Genomic DNA, 22,431 nt, shown 5'->3' on the forward strand with positions numbered 1-22,431 from the left:
CCTTGATTTCGGCTCAGATCATGATCTTGCAGTTCATGGGACGGAGTCCCTCCTTGGGCTCTGTGCTGAGGTGTGGAGGCTGCTTGGGATTCTCTCTCCCTCTCCTCTCTCTCTACGCCTCTCCCCCCGCTTATGCTCTCTGTCTCAAAATAAATGAAATAAACATTTTTTAAAGACAAAAATAAAATCACTTGCATAACAACAGGATGGGGAAGATGTAACTTCACTAATGGGACACCCACTTGAGGGTTTTAGTTTCTTATAAACACCATATGAGTTGACAGCTGGCCAAAAAGCCAATGGAAATTTGGGCCATACGAATAGACACACTCAACCAGAATGAGGAAACTGACAGTTCCATTCACCTGAGGGTGAGCCAGATCAGACTCGGGAAAGCTATAGACAAAGGAGAGCATGTTCACAAATCTCAAAGTCACATCTTATAAAAATCCGTAAAAGGACCGGGGGTTGTTAGCCTAGAGAGAAGAGGTGGGAGCAGAGGTTATAGGCATGACAGCCTCAGTGAAACACCAGAATGAACAGATAACCTTATCATCTGCAAATAAGGTTATTTTCTACTCGAAAGCCCTAAAAGCACCGACTGAAAAAAATAAGACGTAAAATGGCTTTCCACAAAATTAATACATAAAAACTTAAAGCCATCCTTTCAAGAAATAAACAGGACTTATATGGTAACAGAAAAAAAAAATATCTGTAGCTTTCCTAAAGGGCATAAAAGAATACTTGCCCAGGGGCGCCTGGGCAGCTCATTCGGTTAAGCGTCTGGCTTTAGCTCAGATCACGACCTCACGGCTCTTGAGTTCAAGCCCCGCGTCGGGCTCTGTGCTGACAGCTCAGAACCTGGAGCCTGCTTCCGATTCTGTGTCTCCCTCTCTGCCCCTCTCCCAGTCATGCTCTGTTTTCCTCTGTCAAAAATAAACATCAAAAAAAAACATTAAAAAAAAAAAAAAGAATACTTGCCCAGTAGAGACAGGTGCCATTGGCCTGCTTAGACAAAACTCATGACAAGGGAATCAGTTTGGCCCAAATGAATTTTTTTCAATTGTGGTAAAATATACAGAAGATACAACTCACCATATCAGCCACTTTTTAGTGTATGGTTCAGTGACATTAATCACATTCACATTACCGTGCACCCGAAACCACCATCCATCCCTATGACTTTTTCCATCTCCCCAACCGAAGCTCTGGACCCGTTAGACAATGACTTCCCCCTTCTCCCCTCCCTCCAGTCCCTGGCTAAATTGGGGGGGGGGGGTTGCTTTTTAATGTTTTTCATTTGTTTAATTGTGGTAAAATACACACAAAATCTACCAGCTTCATCATTTTCAAGTGTCCAGTTCCGTGGTATTAAATATATTCACAATGTCGTACAACCATCACCGCCATCGATCTCCAGAATTCTCTGCATCTTGTGAAACCGGAACTCTCTACCGATCTACAATATTAATCAATGTTGGAGGAATCTATTTTTGAGCTCTAGTGGGAAAGCTTGACCAAAAGTTCTTAAATGTGACGTGTACGACTGAAAATAACCGAGAACATTTTGCAAAAAAAGGAGCAATTTGAGGAAGGACCTGTTCTCTCGTATATGAAGCCACACTAGAAAGCTAGGATCAAAACATTGTGTAACTGGCACAGAATCAGATTGCTGGAACACAATAAACAGCTTGGAAAGTCACCCTTCTCTTCACCGACGAGGCTCAGAGCACGAGCGTGGCATCACATGCTCCCCGGCAAGGGAAGGAAGCCGGACAATTGATAATGCCTTGGAAACACAATGGATATAGACAGATTTTCATTTACCACTTTGTGCTGTAACGAGTCCCAAAAGAATTAAGTGTTTAATTTATTTACAAAAGGCCACGAAAATCTAGAAGAGCATGTAGGTTAATATACAACACTGGATGAAGAAACGCTTTACAGCAAGAGTCAGCAAACGTTTTTCTGTAAAGGGCATATTTTCATCTTTACAGGTCCCGTGGTCTCTGTTGCCATCACCTAACACTGTCATTGTCGTGTGAAAGCAGCCATAGACAATATGTAAATGCCTGGGTGTGGCCGTGTTCCAATAACATTTTATTTACAAAAACAGACGGTGGCATTCAAGCCATAGTTGTGTCACCCCTGCTTTAAAGGGATAAAAGCAAAGAACAAAATAATGAAGAAAAGAAGCCAATATCATTAGATTTAACTACATAAAAACAATCTATACACAAAATGTTAAAGCAAACACACACACACACACACACACACACACACACACTCTCTCTCTCTCTCTGAGAAAGTATGTGCATCATACATGACAGCACAGGGTTGACATCCTCCCCACCATTTTCATGCTGTCTCTCCTCCCTTTCTCTCCTCTGTCACCCACAAACATTACCCCGTCGTTGAAATCAATTAAGAAAAAGAAACAAGCTAGTAGAACAAATGGAGACACAAAAAAATAGACAACTCGGAGAAATAAAAAAATGAATGCCCAGTAAGCCTATGAATAGGTATTCAACCTTAAACTTCTCGGGGCGCCTGGGCGGCTCAGTCGGTTAACCATCTGACTTTGGCTCAGGTCATGATCTCAGGGTTCGTGAGTTCGAGCCCCACATCAGACTCTGTGCCGATAGCTCAAAGTCTGGAGCCTGTTTCAGATTCTGTGTGTGTGCGTCTCTCTCTCTCTGCCCCTCCCCTGCTCGTGCTCTCTCTCTCTCACTCTAAAAATAAACATTAAACTTCTTAGTTATATATGAATTAAGACAACAGGACTATTTTCCCTATATTGAATCTGTCAGCTTTCTGTTCATCCAGCAGTGTCGATGAGCAAGGCAGAGGGGAGGCAAGGCTGGACACAGGCTGAGGGAGGTGCAAATTAACCAAATAAGCAATTTATACCAAAGCCTTGCATATGTTTATATCGCAAATCTATGAACCTCAAATCTACCCAAAGTAAATAACCAAAGTCGTGACCAGATACTTTCATACAATGATAAACAATGATAATCACTATGGCATCATTTATAGTAGCAAAAATTGGAAACAACCTGAAAATCCAATCATAGGGAGTGGTTACATACATTTTGGTACATTCAGACGAGGGAGATTGAGGGCGTCATTAAAAATCTCCTTTGCAAAGACCGTATTAAGACAATAAAAAACTGTCGACCTCTAAGCAACATCTGAGTCAAACGACAGACCTTCTAAAAATGCCTCCCTCAAAAAAAAAATAAAAATAAAAATAAAAAATAAAAATAAAATAAAATAAAATAAAATAAAATAAAAATGCCTCCCTCCCTAGGCTTCTGAGATGCCACACCACCCTAGTTGTCTTTCTTCCACCTGGCAGATGACTACTGGTCCCCTTCCTTCTCTTCTTGGCTCAGCACATAGCATCTGAGGTGTCCCAGGGCTTTCTCTTGGTTTGGTTCTTTGCTCCATCTACCTTACTATTACTATGGGCACAAAGTCATTACAGTTCTTCTGTGTCTTAAATGAAGTGATACCTCATTGTGGCTTTGATCTTCATCTGCCTAATGAGGAGTGATGTTGAGCATCTTATGTGTCTGTTGGCCGTCTACATGTCTTCTTTGGGAAAATGTCTATTCAGGTCCTCTGTCCATTTTTTAATTGGATCATTTGGGCCTTCTGCTATTGAGTTGTAGGAGTTCCTTATATATGTTGGATATTAACCCCCTATCTAATACATAGTTTGCAAACACTTTCTCCCATTCCGTAATTTGCTTCTTCTTTTGTTGACTGTTTCTTTTGCTGTGGATAAGCTTTTGGGTTTGATATAGGCCCACCTGCTTATTTTTTCCTTTTGTTGCTTGTACTTTTGGTGTAATATCCCCCGAGAAATGAGCTAATATTTTCTAACAGATAATACATTACATTAAAAAAAAATAGGTATGGATAAAAGAGCCATTCAAAATGCAAAGCCACCAATGGATTTTAACATAACAAAGTTAAGAAAAGCTAAAACTTCCTATGGTTTCAGATTCCACATTGAGATTAATCATCAAGAAATGATCACCTGTTGGGACGCCTGGGTGGCTCAGTCAGTTACGCGTCTGACTCGACCTCAGCTCAGGTCATGATCTCACAATTCGTGAGTTCGAGCCCCACATCGGGCTCTGTGCTGGCAGTGCAGAGCCTGCTTGGGATTCTGTCTCCCTCTCTGTCCCTCTCCTGCTTGCTCTCTATCCTTCTCTCAAATAAAAATAAACTAAAAAATAAAAAATAAAATAAAATAAAATAAGAAAAAACTACCACCTGTTGAGTTTAGTTGAGTATTAAAGAATATCCACAATTATCTGAAAAGGCAATTAAAATATTTCCTCTCTTTTCCAACATATCTGTGTGAAGTAAGATTTTGTCCATTTACTTTAACCAAAATAATATATCACAACAGAGAGAAGCAAAAGCAGATTAAAAAAAAATCCAGCCACGTTCTTTTAAGCCAGACCTTACAAAGATTTGCAAAAGTATAAAACAAGGCTACTCTATGTTTTTTGTTTTGAGAAATATCAGTATTTTTCATAAAAACATTTACGTTAACATGTGTGGTAGTTTTGGAACCTGCCCACCATTTCTCCTCCCTTCAAGAGGTGAAGCCTAATCCCCCTACCTTTGAATGATTTAGTGACTCATCTCTAATGAACACAACATGGCAGAAGGGATGATATGTGACTTTAAAGTCTAGATCATAAAAGGCATTGTGGTTTCCCCCTCGCTCTCTTGGATCACTCACTCTGAAGAAGGCCAGCCGCCATGTTCCGAAGACACTCAAGCAGCCCTGTGAAGAGGGCTATATGGCAAGAATCGGAGGCCTCCTGCCAAGAGCCATGCGAGTGTGCCATCTTGGACACAGCTATTCCAGCTCCATTAGGCCTTGGGGCGTCTGCAACCTTATGAGAGACCCTAAGCTAGAACCACCCAAGCTCGGTTGGCCCCAGATTCTTGATCCACAGAAATTGTGTGAGACAGTAAGTGTTTATTGTTTTAAGCTGCTAAATTTTGAGCTCCCGTACTATGTAGCAATAGATAAGTAGATAACTAGTGTCTAGATAACAACAGATAACTTGGTGTTTATGGTTTAATGAGCACATGTTTGTTTTAATTACTCAGCGTTCATTTCTAGTGGTAAATATCAATACAGAACCCAGGTAAACAAAAGCTCTTAAGAGTTCTCAGTTTTTAATAATATAAAGGGGCCCTGAGACCAAAAAGGTTGAGAACTATTGCCCTAAGCTTTTTGGCCACTGCCCCTTTATTAAACTTTTCTCAAACTACCTCATGTCAGGGCACCATTTCTTTCCTATCAGGACCCTGAGTAATAGGAAAATACCAAAATGTTACTGATAGTTGTTGCTGTTTGGGGTATCTTGATTTTACTGCCTTAATGGGTTTGTTTTTTTTTTTTTTTCTGTACTTTAACAATTTCCTACAAGGATGACTGATTTTTAAAATTAAGAGAAGAGAAACTTCCCTTTTGAAAATCATCAAAAGTGAAAGTCAGACCTGTATTTCCTTTGGATGAGTCGACCGTTTAAGCACAACATGCGGAGCCCAGATGTCTGTTGGTGCACCTGCGTGCCGGGGAGAGGTCCGAAGGGCAGATGGTGGTTGAGGGTCCAGTAGCCACAACACCTGCCCCCCCCAACAACCTCAGCCAGACTGGCTCTTTCGCGCATGTTACACATTGAGTTTCTGCATAATTTCACATAAAAGTTTCCACTGCTTGAAAAAAAAAAAAAAAAGTTTGAAAACCTTTACCGTGAGAATGAATAACAGTTGAAGAGTTAAAATTAGGCTATAGAAGAACCACTCAAACTTTTTTTGGGAATGTGAACAGAGTTTCCATAAAGAAAATCCTGCACATTCTGAGAGAACAGAAGCCCTGACAACTTAACAAATGTTCGGTGGTTTCAACAGAGGCTCGCTCATGTGGCCATGGAAAAGGTGACAGCTAGGGATGAAGAGCTTATCCGGGGACCCCTCCGATCCAAGGGGCCCAAGAGGCCAGCAGAAGCAGCAGGGCCTTAAGGCCCCGGGAGAGACAGATCCGAATCACAGGTGAGTGGCTCTCTCGTTTTCTCAGGAAAATCCAAAGCAGGAGATGCCAAAAAGCACGGACTTCGGAGACACCAGATCTGGGTTCAAGTTCCAGGTCTGACACTAAAAACTTAAGAGATCTTTGGCAAGTGACATAGCCAAACTGAAGTTGGAGAACGCAAAATGGTTACAGCCATTTTGGAAAACAGGTTAGCGGTTTCCTAAACAGAAATTTGCCATGTGACCCAGCAATTCCATTCCCAGGTAACCACCCAAGAGAAATAAAAACATACATCCGCACAAAGACTTGCACACAACTGTTCTTAGCAGCATTATTCATCATAACTCAAGGTGGAAGCAATCCAAATGTTCCTCAACCGGTGAACGGAGAAACAAAATGCGGCATATCCATACGATGGAATACTAAAGGGCGATAAAAGGAAGAAAGTCCTGATACATGCCACAACCTGAACGCACCCTGAAAACATTACTCTAAATGAAACAAGCCAATCGCAAAAGATCACATATTAGCTGAGTCCCTGTACGTGGAACATTCCAGAAAAGGCAAAGATACAGAGGCAGAAAACAGACTAGTGGTTGCCTAGGGCTGGGGACAGGAGTGACTACAAGTGGGCACAAAGTGTCTTTTTGGGGTGACGGAATGTTCAAAACTCGGGTTGTGGCGATGGGCGCACAACTCTGTAAATGTCCTGAAAATCATCGAATCGCACCCTTAAAATGGGCACATTCTGCGATATGTAAATTAAAACTCAATAGAGCTGTTTTTAAAAAATGGGGTTTGACTCTCTACCTCAGAGGGTTGTTGTGAGGATGAACTGAGATGACGTCTGATACAAAGTAAAGCACTCGATAAATAATAGTAATGATGACAATCGGTGTATATACTAGTAACGGATTATGTAAGTGGAGACCACGCATAATGCAGAATTGCAACAATTTATAGCACTCATCTACTCCTTAGCATGCCACTCTAACATCTGTAAAGTCGATTTAACCCCAGGACAACTTTTTTTTTCTTTTTTTTTTTAACGTTTTTATTTATTTTTGAGAGACAGAGGGCAAGCAGGAGAGAGGCAAAGAGAGAGGGAGACACAGAATCCGAAGCAGGCTCCAGGCTCTGAGCGGCCAGCACAGAGCCCGACGCGGGGCTCAAATCCAGGAACCGTAAGATCATGGCCTGAGCCGAAGTCGGACGCTTAACCAACTGAGCCACCCCGGCTCCCCAGCGCCAGGACAACTTCCTGAGGCAGGTGTATTATATCATCTTCATTTTCACAGACGGGGAAACTGAGGCCCCAAGAAGTTTAGTAACCTTCCCACGGTTGCACAGCTGGGACACAGCAGAGGTGGGATCTGAATCCTGGAGAAATGGCTCTGGAGTGCCTGCTCCTGGCCACGACACTGCACAGCCTCTCAGTAAACGCCAGCTTGTCTATTCAGTTACTGCTCTCACTGGCGGTGCAGTGGGGTGCAGAGAAGGCTCACAGACAGCTCCCCAAGACTCAAGACCCAACCCCTAGGGTTACAGGAGTCAGGGGAAAGAGTGTTCCAGACAGAGGGGTCTGCATATACAAAGGCGGGGAGGTAAGAGAACGCAGGGCGTATGGGAAGAATGGGAGATGGCTGGAGGATGGGGCAATGCTGGGCAGAGGGCGCCTGAGGGTGGGATTCAGGCAGGTCCAAGGCCAAGGAGGGTCCCTGGTGCCCGGACGTTAGCCTGAAGGCAATGCAGAGCCAGAGAAGGAAATACAGAGAGTCCCTCCCCAACGCTGCCTTTCTCTGGGTCGACTCACATTGCCCTGGCAGGTGGAGAAGGTTGACTCAGCCACTGCTGTGAGCTGAAGGGAGCGGGGGAGCTGCCACCCCCATTCCCATCCCGCCGCGAGCTGACGCCCCTGCAGCCTCCCCAACACCAGCTCCACAGGCACATAGAAACCATCGCAGCCAGCTGGGAGCAGCGGGCTCTGTCATGCTGCCAGGGAGCTGAGCATAGCCCGGCCAGACTGCCGGCTGCCTGATGGAAGCTTCACGCCCCTGCCCAAACCCAGCCACCTGAGGACTCCAGGGGGACCGCTCACCCCATCCCACGGCCCACCACAGCGCCCAGTACGCTGGCCGTCCACCCTCGCTCGGCTGGCCCCAGGGGCCAGCACTTTGCTCATTCAAATTGAATACACATGTCCTTGCCTCCGGCTCTTCCATTTTCCCACATCCGTCCTTGAGACACAGCTGCCTGTGTGCATGGAACTTTCACTTGGGCCAAAGCAAAACTACTGAGGAAGCCTCCATGCCTATCAATGAGGAACCAGTTCAAAAATTCTGCTGATGGGGCGCCTGAGTGGCTCAGTCGGTTGAGCATCTGACTTCGGCTCAAGTCATGATCTCGCGGGTCGGGAGTTCGAGCCCCGCGTCGGGCTCTGGGCTGACGGCTCGGAGCCTGGAGCCTGCTTCGGATTCTGTGTCTCCCTCTCTCTCTGCCCCTAACCCCACTCTCTCTCTCTCTCTCTCTCAAAAATAAACATTAAAAAAAAATTTTTTTTTTTAATTCTGGTGAATCCAAACCACGGAATACTACACAGCAGTTAAAAAGAATAATACAGATCTATTATCCCAGGGTACCGTCATGAAAACACCTCCAAGACACGTTGGAAAAATGTGGGTGGAAAAACAAATTGCAGAGTAACATATCCAGTGTATCATCACTTGGGTAAAAACAAAACAAAAACAGGGGTGCCTGGGTGGCTCAGTCGGTAATGCGTCTGACTTCGGCTCAGGTCACAATCACACGGTTCATGAGTTTGAGCCCCGCGTCGGGCTCTGGGCTGACGGCTTGGAGCCTGGAGCCTGTTTCGGATTCTGTGTCTCCCTCTTTCCCTGCCCCTCCCCCACTCGCGCTCTGTCTCTTTCTCTCAAAAATATAGGAACATTAAAAAAAAAACAAACAAAAAAACCCCAACTAGCCTCTCGAGTTCTCCAAGTCTACAAACACACAGGTAAATAAGAAAAACGCCTGGAAGGAAGCACATCAAAGTAACAGAAAGAAAGAAGTGGTGGAGGGAGGGACCCTGTGTATGCCTCTGTGTTGAGTTTTAGAAGAAGAATGTGTTTATGGATATTTGGGTTCTTTAAAAAGTGTGTTAACACACACACACACACACACAGAGGGGAAAAGCGGGTTAAAATGCCCACCACCCTGGGGCTGCGTTCAGCGTCACTTTTCCTACAGCTGTCACATTCAGCATCTTGTCTAATTCTTGCCACACCCCCCCTTGAGGACAAGGTTCAAAACTCCATTTTACAGACACAGAAACTGGCCCAGAGAGGTGGAACTAGCCGCTCAAGATCACATGCAAGGCCAAGGGGGCTCGAGGTCCTGGCCCCGAGCCCAGGGCTCCTTCTCAGCGGCACGTGGGCGCCTATGAGGGTGTGGGGCCCACGCTGGGGCCGGGCAGGCGCCCCTGTTCTGAGCTGTCAGCCAGCTCACAGAGCCCCTTCAGGGAGGGGAGTGGGGCTTTGTCAGGGAAAGAGGGAGGAAAAGACGAGCGGCAAAAGAAGAGATGATGAACCGCCACCCACGACAAAAATCAGACATCATTGATGTGTCGCCCACTGAGTGGGATGGGTCTGCCGCGTCACCCAGCAAATCTCGTGTGGGAAGGAGCCTCGCAGGGCCGGTCCCCTGAGCCTGACATTTCAAGCCTCTCCCTCTCTCTCTCTCTCTCTGTCTCTCTCTCCCCACCCCACCCCCCCCAGGCTGCTCACCCCAGGCTCTCAGCTGCGAGGTTTCCAGCTGAGTGGTTCCGGGAATGCTTCTGCTCAGTTCCCAGAACACCATAGCCGGGGCAGTAGAACTGTGCTTCTCAGAAGGTGCTAGAACCTGAGGAGCAATGTGCGAAAAACCCAACACCCTCTAGTGCAGAAAGTGCCGTCCCTCTTTCAACAACTATTTTAGCACCACGTGTCTGAGGGTGTGCAGAGGCAGGAGGCCGGAGGGACCCAGGAAGTATGGCTAGGCCTCTCCAGGGACAGCCAGAAAGGACTCCTGTACAGAAGGAGGGGACTGGAGGGGGCACAGGACACATACGCCAACCTCAGCTGCACAAGGACCGGGCACGTTCAGAGAAGAGAGCTTTGGTCAAATCATGGATCCTCCAGTCATTCATATAACGGGAAACAAACCCACGAGGCCATGAGACCAGCGACAACAGCTGGCATCCTGAGCTTTCTGGTCCCAGCTTTGCCACCTCGGTCAAGGCTCTGGGTCTCAGTTTCCCTATCTGTAACATGGGTGCCCATTACACGCGTCTTTAGGGTATCGTGACATCTGGATGGAGGACAGGTAACACCATAATTAAGTAAAATGTAACAAGTACAGGGTATCCATAAAATCTGGAAACGGATTCTATGAATGTATCTATATGTGTTTGTGTTCATTTGTTTGTTCTATGTGTGTTCGTGCTCATTTATTTGTTCGCTTTATCGAGTGAAAATGTCCTAGACAACATTGTATATATTTGTCGGTTTCCAGACTTTATGAACACTCTATGTATAAACATAATTACACATATAAATAGTACATTAGGCAAACGTTATATATATACACATATTCATTATATAAATATAATGAAATAAACTATAGTCATAACATAATAAAATAAAACATACTAATAACTCCTCACACAGAATGAGAGACTATCCATGCCCAAGAACTCGGGGGTATTCCCTCATTTCATGCTCACAGCAAGGCCTTGCAGCGGATACTAGCATTTATCCCCACTTTACAGAGGGGCAAACTAAGGTACAGGGAACCGAAGTGAGCCGCCTACTTGCCAGAGTCACCCCGGGTCTAAAAGACAAAGCCAGCTTCAGAAGTGAGGGCAGTCTAACTTCCGGCCTGTGCTATTAACCTCTACACCCGCCCGGCTCTGCAGCCAAGGCCAGACAAAACTCAACCGCACACGGAGCGCCCTGGGCGGTGGCGGGGCGCCCAACAGGGCCTTAAATGCAAGATCCTCGAGTATGGCGCTCTTGGAGGGGCAAGACCAGATCCAATTTGTTCACCATACTTGGAATAGAAATGTGCAAGTGGGGGGGGGGGGGGGGTCCTAAACATTCACGGAGGGAAGGGAAATCAGCATGGAATTCATCAGCCAAAGGCTAGAAAAAAAAAAAAGTCTCCGATAATTCAGGCCCCGCGAAGTAAGCGCCCTTGCTAGCACCTGCGGGGCTGCCCAAACCTGGGAGGGGGCCAGACCCCGCCGGCACCCCTCCGCCGCGCAGCCCCTGGAGGCCATCCCCGGGGGGCGCCCGGGGCCGAGGGCGGAGCGGCCTACCTTCCTCGGCGTCGTTCCTCAGGGAGGCCTCCAGCAGGGCCACGCTGGCCTCGAAGGACACCTTCTTCCGCCGGCCGCCCGTGCTGCGCTTCCGCTCGTGCTTGCGCTTACGGTGCTGCAAGTCCTGCTCGTACTGCGCCCACTTCTTCAGCTGCTGGGCCCGGCGCTTCTGGGCGGCGCGCAGCCGCTCCAGCGTGGGCACCTTCTCCAACAGCTGCAGCTCCGTCAACAGGTCCACGTGGCTGGCCATGGCCTTGGCGCCTCCCCACTCCCCGGCGGGGCGCTAGCGCGGTGCGCCGGGTGCCAGCGGAGCGCGGGGGCTCCTGCGGGACTGGGGCCTCATGGTGGGGCCTGTGCGGGGAGAGAGACACAGATGGACACGCCGGTCAGGCTCAGAACACCGATCAGAGGGTGTCGCTCGCCCCGTGTTCAGAACACTTGCTTTTTCTATTTTACTCCTTTTTTTAAATTGAGATATAATTGGCCTATAACGTTGCGGAAGTCTAGGGCGCAAAGCGTTGATTTGATACACTTATCTATTGGCAATATGGTGACCCTTGCAGCCTTAGCTGCGTGATTACTCCGTCACGCCGCATAATTACTGCTTTTTTGGGGTTGCATTGTTATTTCACAGAAGGTTGTTATAGTCTTATAACATATAAGGAGCTTGTTATACTGCTATAACACATAAAGGGTTTGGGTCATTTTTAAAGGAATTAATACCATATTTTACATATCTCGGTATTAATTTATAATATGGTAAATACTGACAGATATAATCCACAAAAACAAAATCTCTTGGAGATCCTTAATTTTAAGAGCATAAAGGGGTCCTAAGACCCCTTTAGGCAAGTTTGGTAATTGCCTACCTACAGGAGTCTAGAACATCTTAGTTCAAGTTTTCTTCTTTGGATGACCTTAAATTTTTCTTTTAAATCATGCCTTTTGTGGGTCGCCTAGGTGGCCCAGTCTGTTATGCCTCGACTCCTGGTTTCAGCTCAGGTCACGATCTCACAGTTTGTGGGTTTGAGCCCCACATTGGGCTCCATGCTAACAGCTAGGAGCCTGCTTGAGATTCTCTCTCTCCCTCACTCTCTGCCCTTCTCCCACTTGTGCTCTCTCTCTCTCTTTCTCTCTCTCAGAATAAATAAACAATAGGGGCGCCTGGGTGGCTCAGTCGGTTGAGCATCCGACTTCGGCTCAGGTCATGATCTTGCGGTTTGTGAGTTCGAGCCCCGCGTAGGGCTCTGCGCTGACAGCTGGGAGCCTGCTTCGGAGTCTGTGTCTCCTCCTCTCTCTGCCCCTCCCCTGCTCATGCTCTGTCTCTCTGTCTCTCAATAATAAATAAGCGTTAAAGAAAATTTTTTTTAAAGAATAAATAAACAAATCACACCTCTTGCTCTCCTAGATTCCTGGACAACACGAAGTCGACAAAATTTCAATCTCATTCCAGTGGGTCCCTGTCCCTCATTCAGCACAGACCCTATGGGTTCTCACACACAGGGAAAGGGTCTTGGCACAATCACTCGCACCTCTTTAAGCCTGTTTTCCCGCCTTTATAATGTTGTAGCCACCTCCCAGAACTGATAGGAATAAAGAGAGCTGACCAAAAAGCGTTATACAACTAACAGCAGAAACAGCTTGGAGGAAGATCAGGGACATGTAAATGCAGCCCATCCGGGAAGTCACAGCAAGGCTGGTGGATGATTGTGGGCTGTTGGGTAATTAGACTGGAGACTGGCGCAGGTCTGCATTTGCATAATGCCTTAATGCCTGCTGGTCCCAAGGAGTCAGGATAGCCTTGGGCTTCAGGAAGTGATCACTGGTCTTCCGGGTTCCCTGCTCTGCTCCCAGACTGTCCATCCTCCAGACGCTAAAGACCAGGCTTCAGCCTTAGCCTGGACCCTTGGGAGCTCGGGTTGGGCCAGGCTGTTCTTCCGGTTCCTCCCAGCTCCCAGTCTGGAGGGCAGACAAGCAAATGGGGAAGGGGCTGGCTTGGCCAGGCTGGAGGGCAAAAGCCCTAAGGGTCCGAGTAAACTTGATTCAAATGTAAACAGAAGCTGAAGGTAAGACTCAGCAAAAAAACAAAACAAAACAAAACAAAACAAAAAACACAAACAAACAGCAGGCCTACAGCCTTTGGTTGCTTTTTGTTTCGTTTTGCTTTGAATACCATGCAATGCTTTATTTCTTTATTTCTTTATTGAGAGAGAGAGAGAGAGAGAGAGAGAGAGAGAGAGAGATGCAAGTGAATGAGGGGAGGGGAGGGGGGGGTGGAGAGAGAGAAGTGGGGCTCACCTAGGGCTTGTGTTTTTACCTGAACCGGGGCTGGAGCTCACCAGAAGGGAGGCGCGAGCCCACCCCACGCGGGGCTCGTGCTCACCTGATGTGGGGCTCGAACTCACCAACTGCGAGATCGCGACCTGAGCGGAAGTCAGATGCTTAACGGCTGAGCCCCCCAGGCGGCGCCCATGCAATGCTTTTTAAAGTAATTTATTAAAATTTTTATTTTGAGATGTTGTAGATGCACATGCAGTTGTGGCAAATAATATGCAACGTTTACCTAGTTTATCCCTATGATAGCATCCTGCCAAACTGTAGGACAAGATCACAACCAGGGACCCTGACATTGACACAACCTAGCAATCCATTCAGAGTAGGTTTGGGGCGCCTGGGTGCCTCAGTCGGTTAACCGTCCTACTCTTGATATCTGCTCAGGTCATGAGCTCACGGTTTCATGAGTTCAAGCCCCGGGTCAGGTTCTGCACGCTGACAGCACAGAGCCTGCTTGGGATTCTCTCTCTCCCACTCTCTCTGCCCCTCCCCCGTTTGTGCTCTCTCTGTCTCTCTCAAAATAAATAAATAAACTTAAAAAAAAATCCCTGGGGGCACCTGGGTGGCTCAGTCGGTTAAGCGTCCGACTTCGGCTCAGGTTGGGATCTCGCAGTCCGTGAGTTCGAGCCCCGCGTCGGGCTCTGTGCTGACAGCTCAGAGCCAGGAGCCTGTTTCAGATTCTGTGTCTCCCTCTCTCTGACCCTTCCCTGTTCATGCTCTGTCTCCCTCTGTCTCAAAAATAAATAAAGGTTAAAAAAAATTAAAAAAAAACAATCCCTGGTTTTACATGAACTCGTTTGTGTGTGTGTGTTTAGTTTTACACAACGTCATCCGACGTGTAGGTTTGTGTGTCCACCACCACGGTGGAGGTACGAACAGCTCCATCACCCGAGGATCCCTAACCTCCCTTCTCTCAAAGCACTCCCATCCTCGCCCTTGGCAATCACTAACCTGGTCCCCATCTCTAGAATTCTGTCACTTCAACAATGAGTAGGGTTCCATTGTGCGGATGTACCACGGTGTGTTAACCCTTTACTCACCGAAGAATGTCTGGGCTCTTTCCAGCTTGGGGCTATCACATTCATGTGCAAGCTTTGTGCGAATACAAGTTTTTACTTCTTTGGAGCAAATGCCCAAGAGTACAACTGCTGGCCCATGTGGTAATGACATGATTAGTTCTATGTGAAAACAAAACAAAACTGTCAAACTGTTTCCCAGAGTGACGGTACCATCGTTCATTCCCGCCAGCAATGTATGAGCATTCCGGTTCCTCCACCAGCATTTGGTGCTGTCGCTGTGTCGTAGTTTAGCCATTTAGATAGATATTTTGGTTGCCTTTTTCAAAAGTGGGGAGTTCGGAAGCGCTGCATTCACAACCACATCATCTCATCATGATGGCCAGAGCTGGTGGACCACATATTCACTTCTCCCCACTTCCTCAAGTGATCAAACGCTGAACGCATACCTGCTCTGTGACAAGCCCTGCTTCAGAGATGGAACACGGACTAGCTTTACCTTCTAGGAAACCCCAGTCTGTCTGTCTTCTGTCTGTCTACAGTGTATCTACAAAATCTTTTAATCCTCCTGGCAATCTAATGAGGTAGGTACTATCATCATCCCCGTTTCACAGAGAGGGAAATTGAGGCACAGAGAGATTAAGTAATTTACCTAGCGTCACATCCTAGCTAGAAAATGGAAGAGCCAGTCCGCCTGGGGTTATGAGGAAGGCTCTCCAGAGCAGGGGACAACCATTAAGAAGGAGGAGGAGGAGGAGGAGGGGCACCTGGGTGGCTCAGTCGGTTAAGCATCCGACTTTGGCTCAGGTCATGATCTTGGGGTTCATGAGTTTGAGCCCCGCGTCGGTCTGTGTGCCGCCAGCTCGGAGCCTGGAGCCTGCTTTGGACTCTGTGTCTCCCTCTCTCTCTGCCCCTCTCCCTTTCACACACACTCTCTCTCTCTCTCAAAAATAAATAAACATTAACATTTAAAAAAAAAAGGGAATGATGAGGAAGAGTAGTTTGCCAGATGAAAAGGACAGACATGGGCGGAGAGGAAGCTGGGAGGTGTTTAAAGGCATGCAGGGGGGCTGACCACCATGGAGGGAATTCTAGGGACCAACACCCACAGTCACAGCTTGAGGAGAATGGGCTGCTCAGCCCAAAAAGAAGAAGGGGCGGGGCGGGGGGGAGGGCAATTTGTGGCGAGAGGCCAGACTTCACTGGGAAGCCCCCTGGTCCACGTTGCATTTGGCTGGCTGCTGCTTGGGTGTTGGACCACACCATGTTTTATCACGCTGTAATATATTGCTAATGTTTACAACTTGAACCTTTAACATCCAAAATCAGATCTTCAGGTTTTCTTAGACCATCTCAGCACCGGCCACATGGGGCTCACGCGGCAACAACCCGCAGATGCGGAGGAGGACTGTCCCACGCAGGTAGGGACACTACCCTCCCACCCATTACCCCACCTGACCTCCTTCACTAATTGGCATCACTTTGCCGGCTCCTGTGGTCATCTGAGTTCGCAAGCCCCGTCTTAGGCAGAATGAGACAGCAGTCTCCAAATACCCAGAAAGAAAAGAGAGTCTACGTATCTCCCCAGGGAAGAACAGGACAGGGCGCAGGGGCACAGTGCTGTGCACCTGTCCTCAGAGCAGCCCAACAAACAATTCAGCGAGGGGCTTGTGGTCTCAGGAGGCGGCAGATTCTCCATCACTCACTGGAGAACGCCGTTTCCCCTTTGGTCAGATCGGCCTGAGTATTCCACAAGATTGCTTTTGGCCCTCACATTCTGTACACACTTACTTCTTTTTGCAATATTGAGTGTTTACTGATCACCCACTAAGTGAGAGGTACCAAAGCCTGCCAAGACTAAAGATAAGAAGCATACCAATCACTTATCCTGTTAATTAAAGCACTTAATCCTTTTCTAAGGACTCCCAGCCATCTTCTTAGCCAAGTGTTTCCCTAAGTGTGGAAAGAGAATCCACTCCAAGAAAATTTTCAAAAGTATGGGACAAGATTTAATATCACGGGAACTCAGAGAAAGAGAAAATTCTCTTCTTCGCCTCTTTTTTAATCCATCAGATTTTCTCCAGGAGACAGTGTCCGTGGGGTGCTCATAGACCTTAAACATCATGATAACCCTGTCAATCTCCCTTGTAAACAAAGAGAAGGCGGGCCTCAGGCTCACAGCATTGGGGATAGAACACGAAAACATTGTTTTGTTTTCTGTGGATTTGTTTTCGCAGTTACTGTTTATTTATGGTGGTGATAAAAAAAAAATAAATAAAATTTCCTTTTGAAATGAATCCACTTCCGTGGAAAACTAGCAAGGTGGCTGCCAAAAATATGAAATAATGATGGCACTCAATGCTGGCAAAAATTGTAAGTGATTGGCGTTTGGGATATCCAGCGGGCTATTGATGGCCAATGACAATTTTATAAGGGAAGCACTCATGTGCACTCATGATTTCATCTGACAAATATTTCCTGGGTATCGGTATCTATCACATGCCAGGACTGTGCTGATGGCTAGGGGTACAGCAGGGCCAAAGACAGGCACAGTCCTTAGCCACTGGATAGATGGCATCAGGCCCCAGGCAGACAGAAGGCACTCACTGCAGTGTCCTCCCTGGCTAGGGCAGTGTGCTCGGGAGGACAGAATTAAGGGCAATTGCCCAGCCCCCTGCAGCAAGGTGAGGACGGTGCCTCCCAAGGGCCAATAAAAGGGGCCAGAGCACATTTTCCTCTGACTTTGCTCTCCCTGCCAGCCCCTCCTGCCTCACCCCTCTAGGTTCCCTGGAGCTGGAGCTCCAGGACAGCTCCCTCTTGACTGCTGGTTTTCAGGTGACCCAGTTTCCCCCAATAGACCCACACACCTCCTCCCACCCCCGTCCGAGAAAACCCTGCTTGGTCTAATTAAAGAATTGCCATCGTGCTGCTAACACAGCAGCTGGGCGGCCCCTAAGGCAGGGCACTTGCCTGGGTGCTGGGGCAGCCCACAGAAGTCCCGGCTCCTCTGGGCTGTGGACCGGCCCCCTCCGAGACCTGGGCGCACCTGTCCGCACTCTCAGAGGAAGCCCTGGATGGTGATGGGGACGCAGCCCAAACCGTCAGGACCTGGGAGACCAACGGCATCATCAGCACTTAAAGGGGATCCCCAAGGAGGCCCTCATTTGTAGGAACACCAGCCCCACGGAGATATATGAAGCCCAGTGTTTTGTGGGAACGTCCACAAGGGCCATCCTGCAGAGAGCTGGGCACATGTGGCGGAAAGTCAGTGGCGTGGTCAGCGGCGTGGCCAGGCTGGCGAGGCAGGTGTGGAAGCGGTCTGCAGAGGCCAGGTTGGGGTGAGATCACCCAGGAAGTGTGTGTGATATAAGGAGAGAAATCAGAAGCAGGGGGAAATAGGGCAGGTACTTAATTCTCCCACAGGTGTCTGTATGAGGTCTGGGTGGATGAAACAAAAGAGGCTGCTGGTGGGCAGCCGGAAGTCTGAGGCCAAGCCACTTGACCTCAGCGGGGCAGGACAGGCATCTGGGGTGAGCCTCGATTCCGCCTCCGGTTTCTGTCTGACAAAATCTGAACTTGATTTCTCTTGGTGCCTCTACTAACGCTTGCTGTCTGCTAAGGGGGAAACTGAGTCGGTATACACCTGCGGGAACAGGGGCTGCACTCCAGAAAGCTGAGCCTTGAAGGGAAAAGGGTGAGGAAGTTTGCTGGGGCTTGGAGGCAAGGTGGAAGAGGGGCTGGGGAGGACACTCTACAGAACCCCTTCCTCCTTGAAAATAAGAAGACGGCCGTTACAGGAGTGTCGTTTGGGGAATGATGGGTCTCTGGGGAAACCAGAAAAGGAAGAAAGGCATGGGTCCCTTGAAAGACACAGTGTGCTTGCTGGGGGTCCTTGTAGTTTCCCCAGGGTTACTCTGTGCTGGGCCCTGATTGGCCAGAACCTGTCAGCGAGGGCCAAAGCCCAGCCATGTGTGATTGGCTGGGGGTAGGCACGTGACCTAAACTGCCCCCAGTCAGGAGCTCTGTTTTCCTCTTGCCCCTGAAGTGGAAACATGAACCCCAGTTGCAGCCGGAAACCAGCCTTTGGAAGGAACCAATACTTGGGAGTAGGAAGAGGGAAACGAGGGTCCTTTAACTTAGGGGCTTCTGGACTTCCAGAAGGCACTGTTGTCTGAAGCAAGATGAGTGGCCTCTTGCTGGGGCACATTGCCCGATACAGCGGCCTAAACTTGGGGCCCCACGCCGAAGGCCAGCCTCGAGGAAGAGGGGGAAGGCCAAAGCCACGTTCTATCAGGTTCTATCAGCAGCCCCACCCCCCGCCCCCCACCCCAAGATGGGAGCAGGGGGCCCGGGCCTTGGGACTCCTCAGTCCCAGGGGAGAACCTGGCTGACCCCTCTTTGGACCCGAGCCTAGTAGCGCTTGAGAAAAACAACACGGAGGCAGGTGAATTCAAATTGAAGAGCCTTCAAAATATGAGTCAGACGGTGTCTCAAAGTTCACGCCGTTAAAATGTGAAGATTTTTTTTTTTTCCCTTGTTCTTCGGCTATTCTCCTCCACACAATATTGGCAGGATCCTAGAGGAAGACCGTGCGTGCTTTCTCCTCGCGCTTCCTGTGCTGTCGAGCACGAGGGAAAGGGGGAAACAAAACAAACAGCACTGGCTTGCCCTCCTCCTTGGATCTCACTTGGGACCCACTTTCTCTCCTAAAGGATGTACGCCCCCACCCTTCCGCAACACGCATCTTTGAATAACAGCATCGCCACCCCACCCCCCCACCCCGCTCCCCTGCCCCGGTATAAAAATGCCTTACTCGTGAGCAAAGAGACTTCTGGCACCCTTGGTGCTCCAACTACCTGAGTTAGAAATGAGCCTGGTCACCCTCAACCCCATCCTCATGGGATGTGATGGACTCACTCTCCTATCCCTGCTGGGAGGTACCTTCTAGACTTCAAGCACAGTCATCCTAGACAAACATTCTGGTTTTAAATCTGGGGACTCGGGTCCCCAACGGCCTGCTCCTCAAGTCTGCCTCTCCCAGCTGGGCTCCTTCATTCGGACCTCTGAGTGACGGCCGTGGGCTCGGCCCTGACTTGTCACTGTCTCTTGAAGCCCGTTTACCATGACCCGATTTGGCAAGACTTTGAGGGGAACCAGGGCGAGGGAGGGTGGCAGGATTCAAAAGCCCACAAGTTCAGCAAGAACAAGGAGGGATCAAGTAAATTGCACAACTCGAACTTTCTTGGGAAAAGAGTCTTACCCAGCACCGGGGATAATAATAGCCCAGTGGACCTCTAACTGAACTGGCTGGGCCATATTGGCAGGAAAAGACCAGGCCTTAACAAAAGCCATGAGCTATTTTCCAGGTCTCTAGAGGACAGGGTTGGGATCATGGACGAGCAAAATGAAGAAGCAGGATCAGCCTGGCATGAGGAAAAATCATCTCACATTGACAACTGAACTAAGCCCAGCCATGGCACAATGCTGGGGTCCCCACCATCGGGGACTCCAAGGCCACTCACGAGGCTGCTGAGAGAGAAGGTCCCACCACCCATGTGGGCTGGTAGGGTGGGACGGTCCCAGGGAGCCCCCATCCTGGCCCGGCAGGCAGATCATCTGTGTTAGGAGCAAGTACTCCATCATGCACATTTGCAGCCCAGAACTTGGTAACCACCAGGCTAGATAGTCTGTAAGGACTATTCCAAATAGACACTGATTGACGATGTTTTGGATTCATCCTGCCCGTGATGGTGAGGCAGCTCACACAGGCTCAGCTCCAAGAAAGCTTCAAAGGAAACCACAGCTCGAACAGGTGAAGGAAAACCCATGCACACATCAGTCTTTCATGCTGAGTTTCTCCCCGCGAACCTGAACCCACAGAGAGGCCCACGTACTTTTGGATAAGAATGTCAAGTGTGGGGGAGGCTGCAGGGGCCAGAGGGAAGGTGCCAAGGATGGGGCACACACAGAGCTGACATGATGTCTACGAACATTAGTCAGTCACAGTGACAGTGCTGCACCAAACAGCCAGGCTTCTAAAGAAGCTTATGTAAGAGCTAAGCACGGGGAAACAGGAGTCAAATTACACATACTGCTTCTCCAGGCTTCAGGGAGTGTGGTCCACCCCCTCTCTTTGCAGGGAGAGAAAAAGCTCCCTTTGCAGCTGGAAGGATCCTTTTCCAAAGGAGGCCACCTGTGGCCACAAAATGCCCTCCTGGGTTACACATTTATTGAACAGGGGATGGCCATTCACACTGGCTAAGCCTAGAGTGGCCTCTGTCTTCTCTGCCTGCCTCTTTCTGCCCGGTAAAGCTTTCTTTTTTGACAGCCCAGGCTAAGCTTTTCTCTGTTGCACCAACTCTCAGGTTAGTGATGGCTACTTGGAGCGCTGTGAAGGCAGGGTTTATGGGGCCATGTGTGACAACAGGAGGAATGAGTGGTGGGATCGATTAGTAATGTCTGCCACGGATAAAGCAGTGGGGAGTGGCTTGCATGCTTACTGAGCACACACCTCGGAGCATGCTTGCCTAACCTTGGATTTCAGCACTTGCCTTTGCCCCGTTGTTCAAAATCCTTAAACACAAACATCTAGAAAGTTATCAGATTGAGTGGAAGGGCCCCTCAAATCGCAGTATAGGTTCTAGTAGGAATCTCTCTAATAATTCACCCTATTCTCTAATAACTTCAAGGGGTAGAATGAAGAACCAACCCCTTAAATTGACTGGATCCGGATTCTAGGAAGTGTATGCTGAGCCAGCTCAAGCAAAGGAGGGCAGCTTGCGAGCTGACCGCCACCTCTCTCAGCTCTGCCCCTGGAGAGTAGGAGATACACATTCTGGTGACCAGATGGGGTCCATTCTTGAAGGGGGAGGGGCAGAGTCACTACTACAAGCCCGGGATCACTTTCTCGTCCGTTCCAAACATCGCGGGTCCAACACCACTGCCAACATAAAGGAAGAAGGGGACTGTGGTCTGCTTCCTAACAAGACCTCTCTTTCCACTTCAGAAACTAACAAGCTCTCTCCTCCCCTTTGGGCCAGGGGTGTTTTTGGCCAATTGGAAGTAGCAGAGATGGAAATTTTAAGGAGTTTTTCATATTGTTTGTTCACTGAGGTTTAGAGAAGATTCCAAGGAAGTGAGGACAGCAAAAAAAAAAAAAAAAAAAAAAAGAGAGAGAGAGAGAGAGAGAAAGTCCCACAATGGAGGAAGGAAGAAAGAAGAGGGAAGGTCAAGGCGGAGAGTGGCCACCTTGACCATGCAACCAATAAGTGGTCGAGCTGGGATGTGAACCCAGGTCTGCTTAATTCCAAAGTCTATGTACATAAAGGGAGAAGAAGAGGAGGAGAAGGAGAGGAAGAAGAGGAAGAAGAGGAGGAAGTAACTAGGGAAAACCCTACAAGAACCTGAACTGCTTTAAAAGACCTTCCTCATGGGGCCCCTGGGTGGCTCACTTGGTTAAGCTTCTGACTCTTGATCTCACAGTTCGAAAGTTCGAGCCCTGCATCGAGCTCTGCACTGACAATATGAGGCCTGCTTGGGATTCTGTGTCTCCCTCTCTCTCTCTGTCCCACCCACGCACTCTCTCTCTCTCCCTTCTCCCCCTCTCTCTCAAAAATAAAGAAATAAACTTTAAAAGACCTTCCTCATGAAATGCAAGA

The 22,431-nt window shown here is 48.4% G+C and overlaps 1 protein-coding gene and 1 long non-coding RNA gene across 4 annotated transcripts in view; one reads left to right on the forward strand and one right to left on the reverse strand.

Moving 5' to 3' along the window:
* PPP1R16B (protein phosphatase 1 regulatory subunit 16B) overlaps nt 1-22,431 on the reverse strand; it is a 100,082-nt gene that overhangs the window by 60,641 nt on the left and 17,010 nt on the right. For 2 of the 3 annotated variants that reach the window (XM_053890257.1, XM_019458507.2), the window contains exon 2: nt 11,424-11,774. The exons of the other annotated variant lie outside the window; for it this stretch is intronic. In XM_053890257.1, the coding sequence (XP_053746232.1) occupies nt 11,424-11,673 (250 nt within the window). In that variant the 5' untranslated portion in view covers nt 11,674-11,774. The remainder of the gene's footprint in view (nt 1-11,423; nt 11,775-22,431) is intronic. 3 annotated transcript variants of the gene reach the window in all.
* LOC109272450 (uncharacterized) lies at nt 4,799-6,373 on the forward strand. Its single transcript, XR_002082473.2, has 2 exons — nt 4,799-5,000; nt 5,466-6,373. It is a non-coding gene; the product is annotated as an uncharacterized LOC109272450 (long non-coding RNA).

The sequence above is a fragment of the Panthera pardus genome, unplaced genomic scaffold, assembly GCF_024362965.1.
Source record: "Panthera pardus isolate Hobbes unplaced genomic scaffold, ASM2436296v1 HiC_scaffold_25, whole genome shotgun sequence".
Lineage (NCBI taxonomy): Eukaryota > Metazoa > Chordata > Mammalia > Carnivora > Felidae > Panthera > Panthera pardus.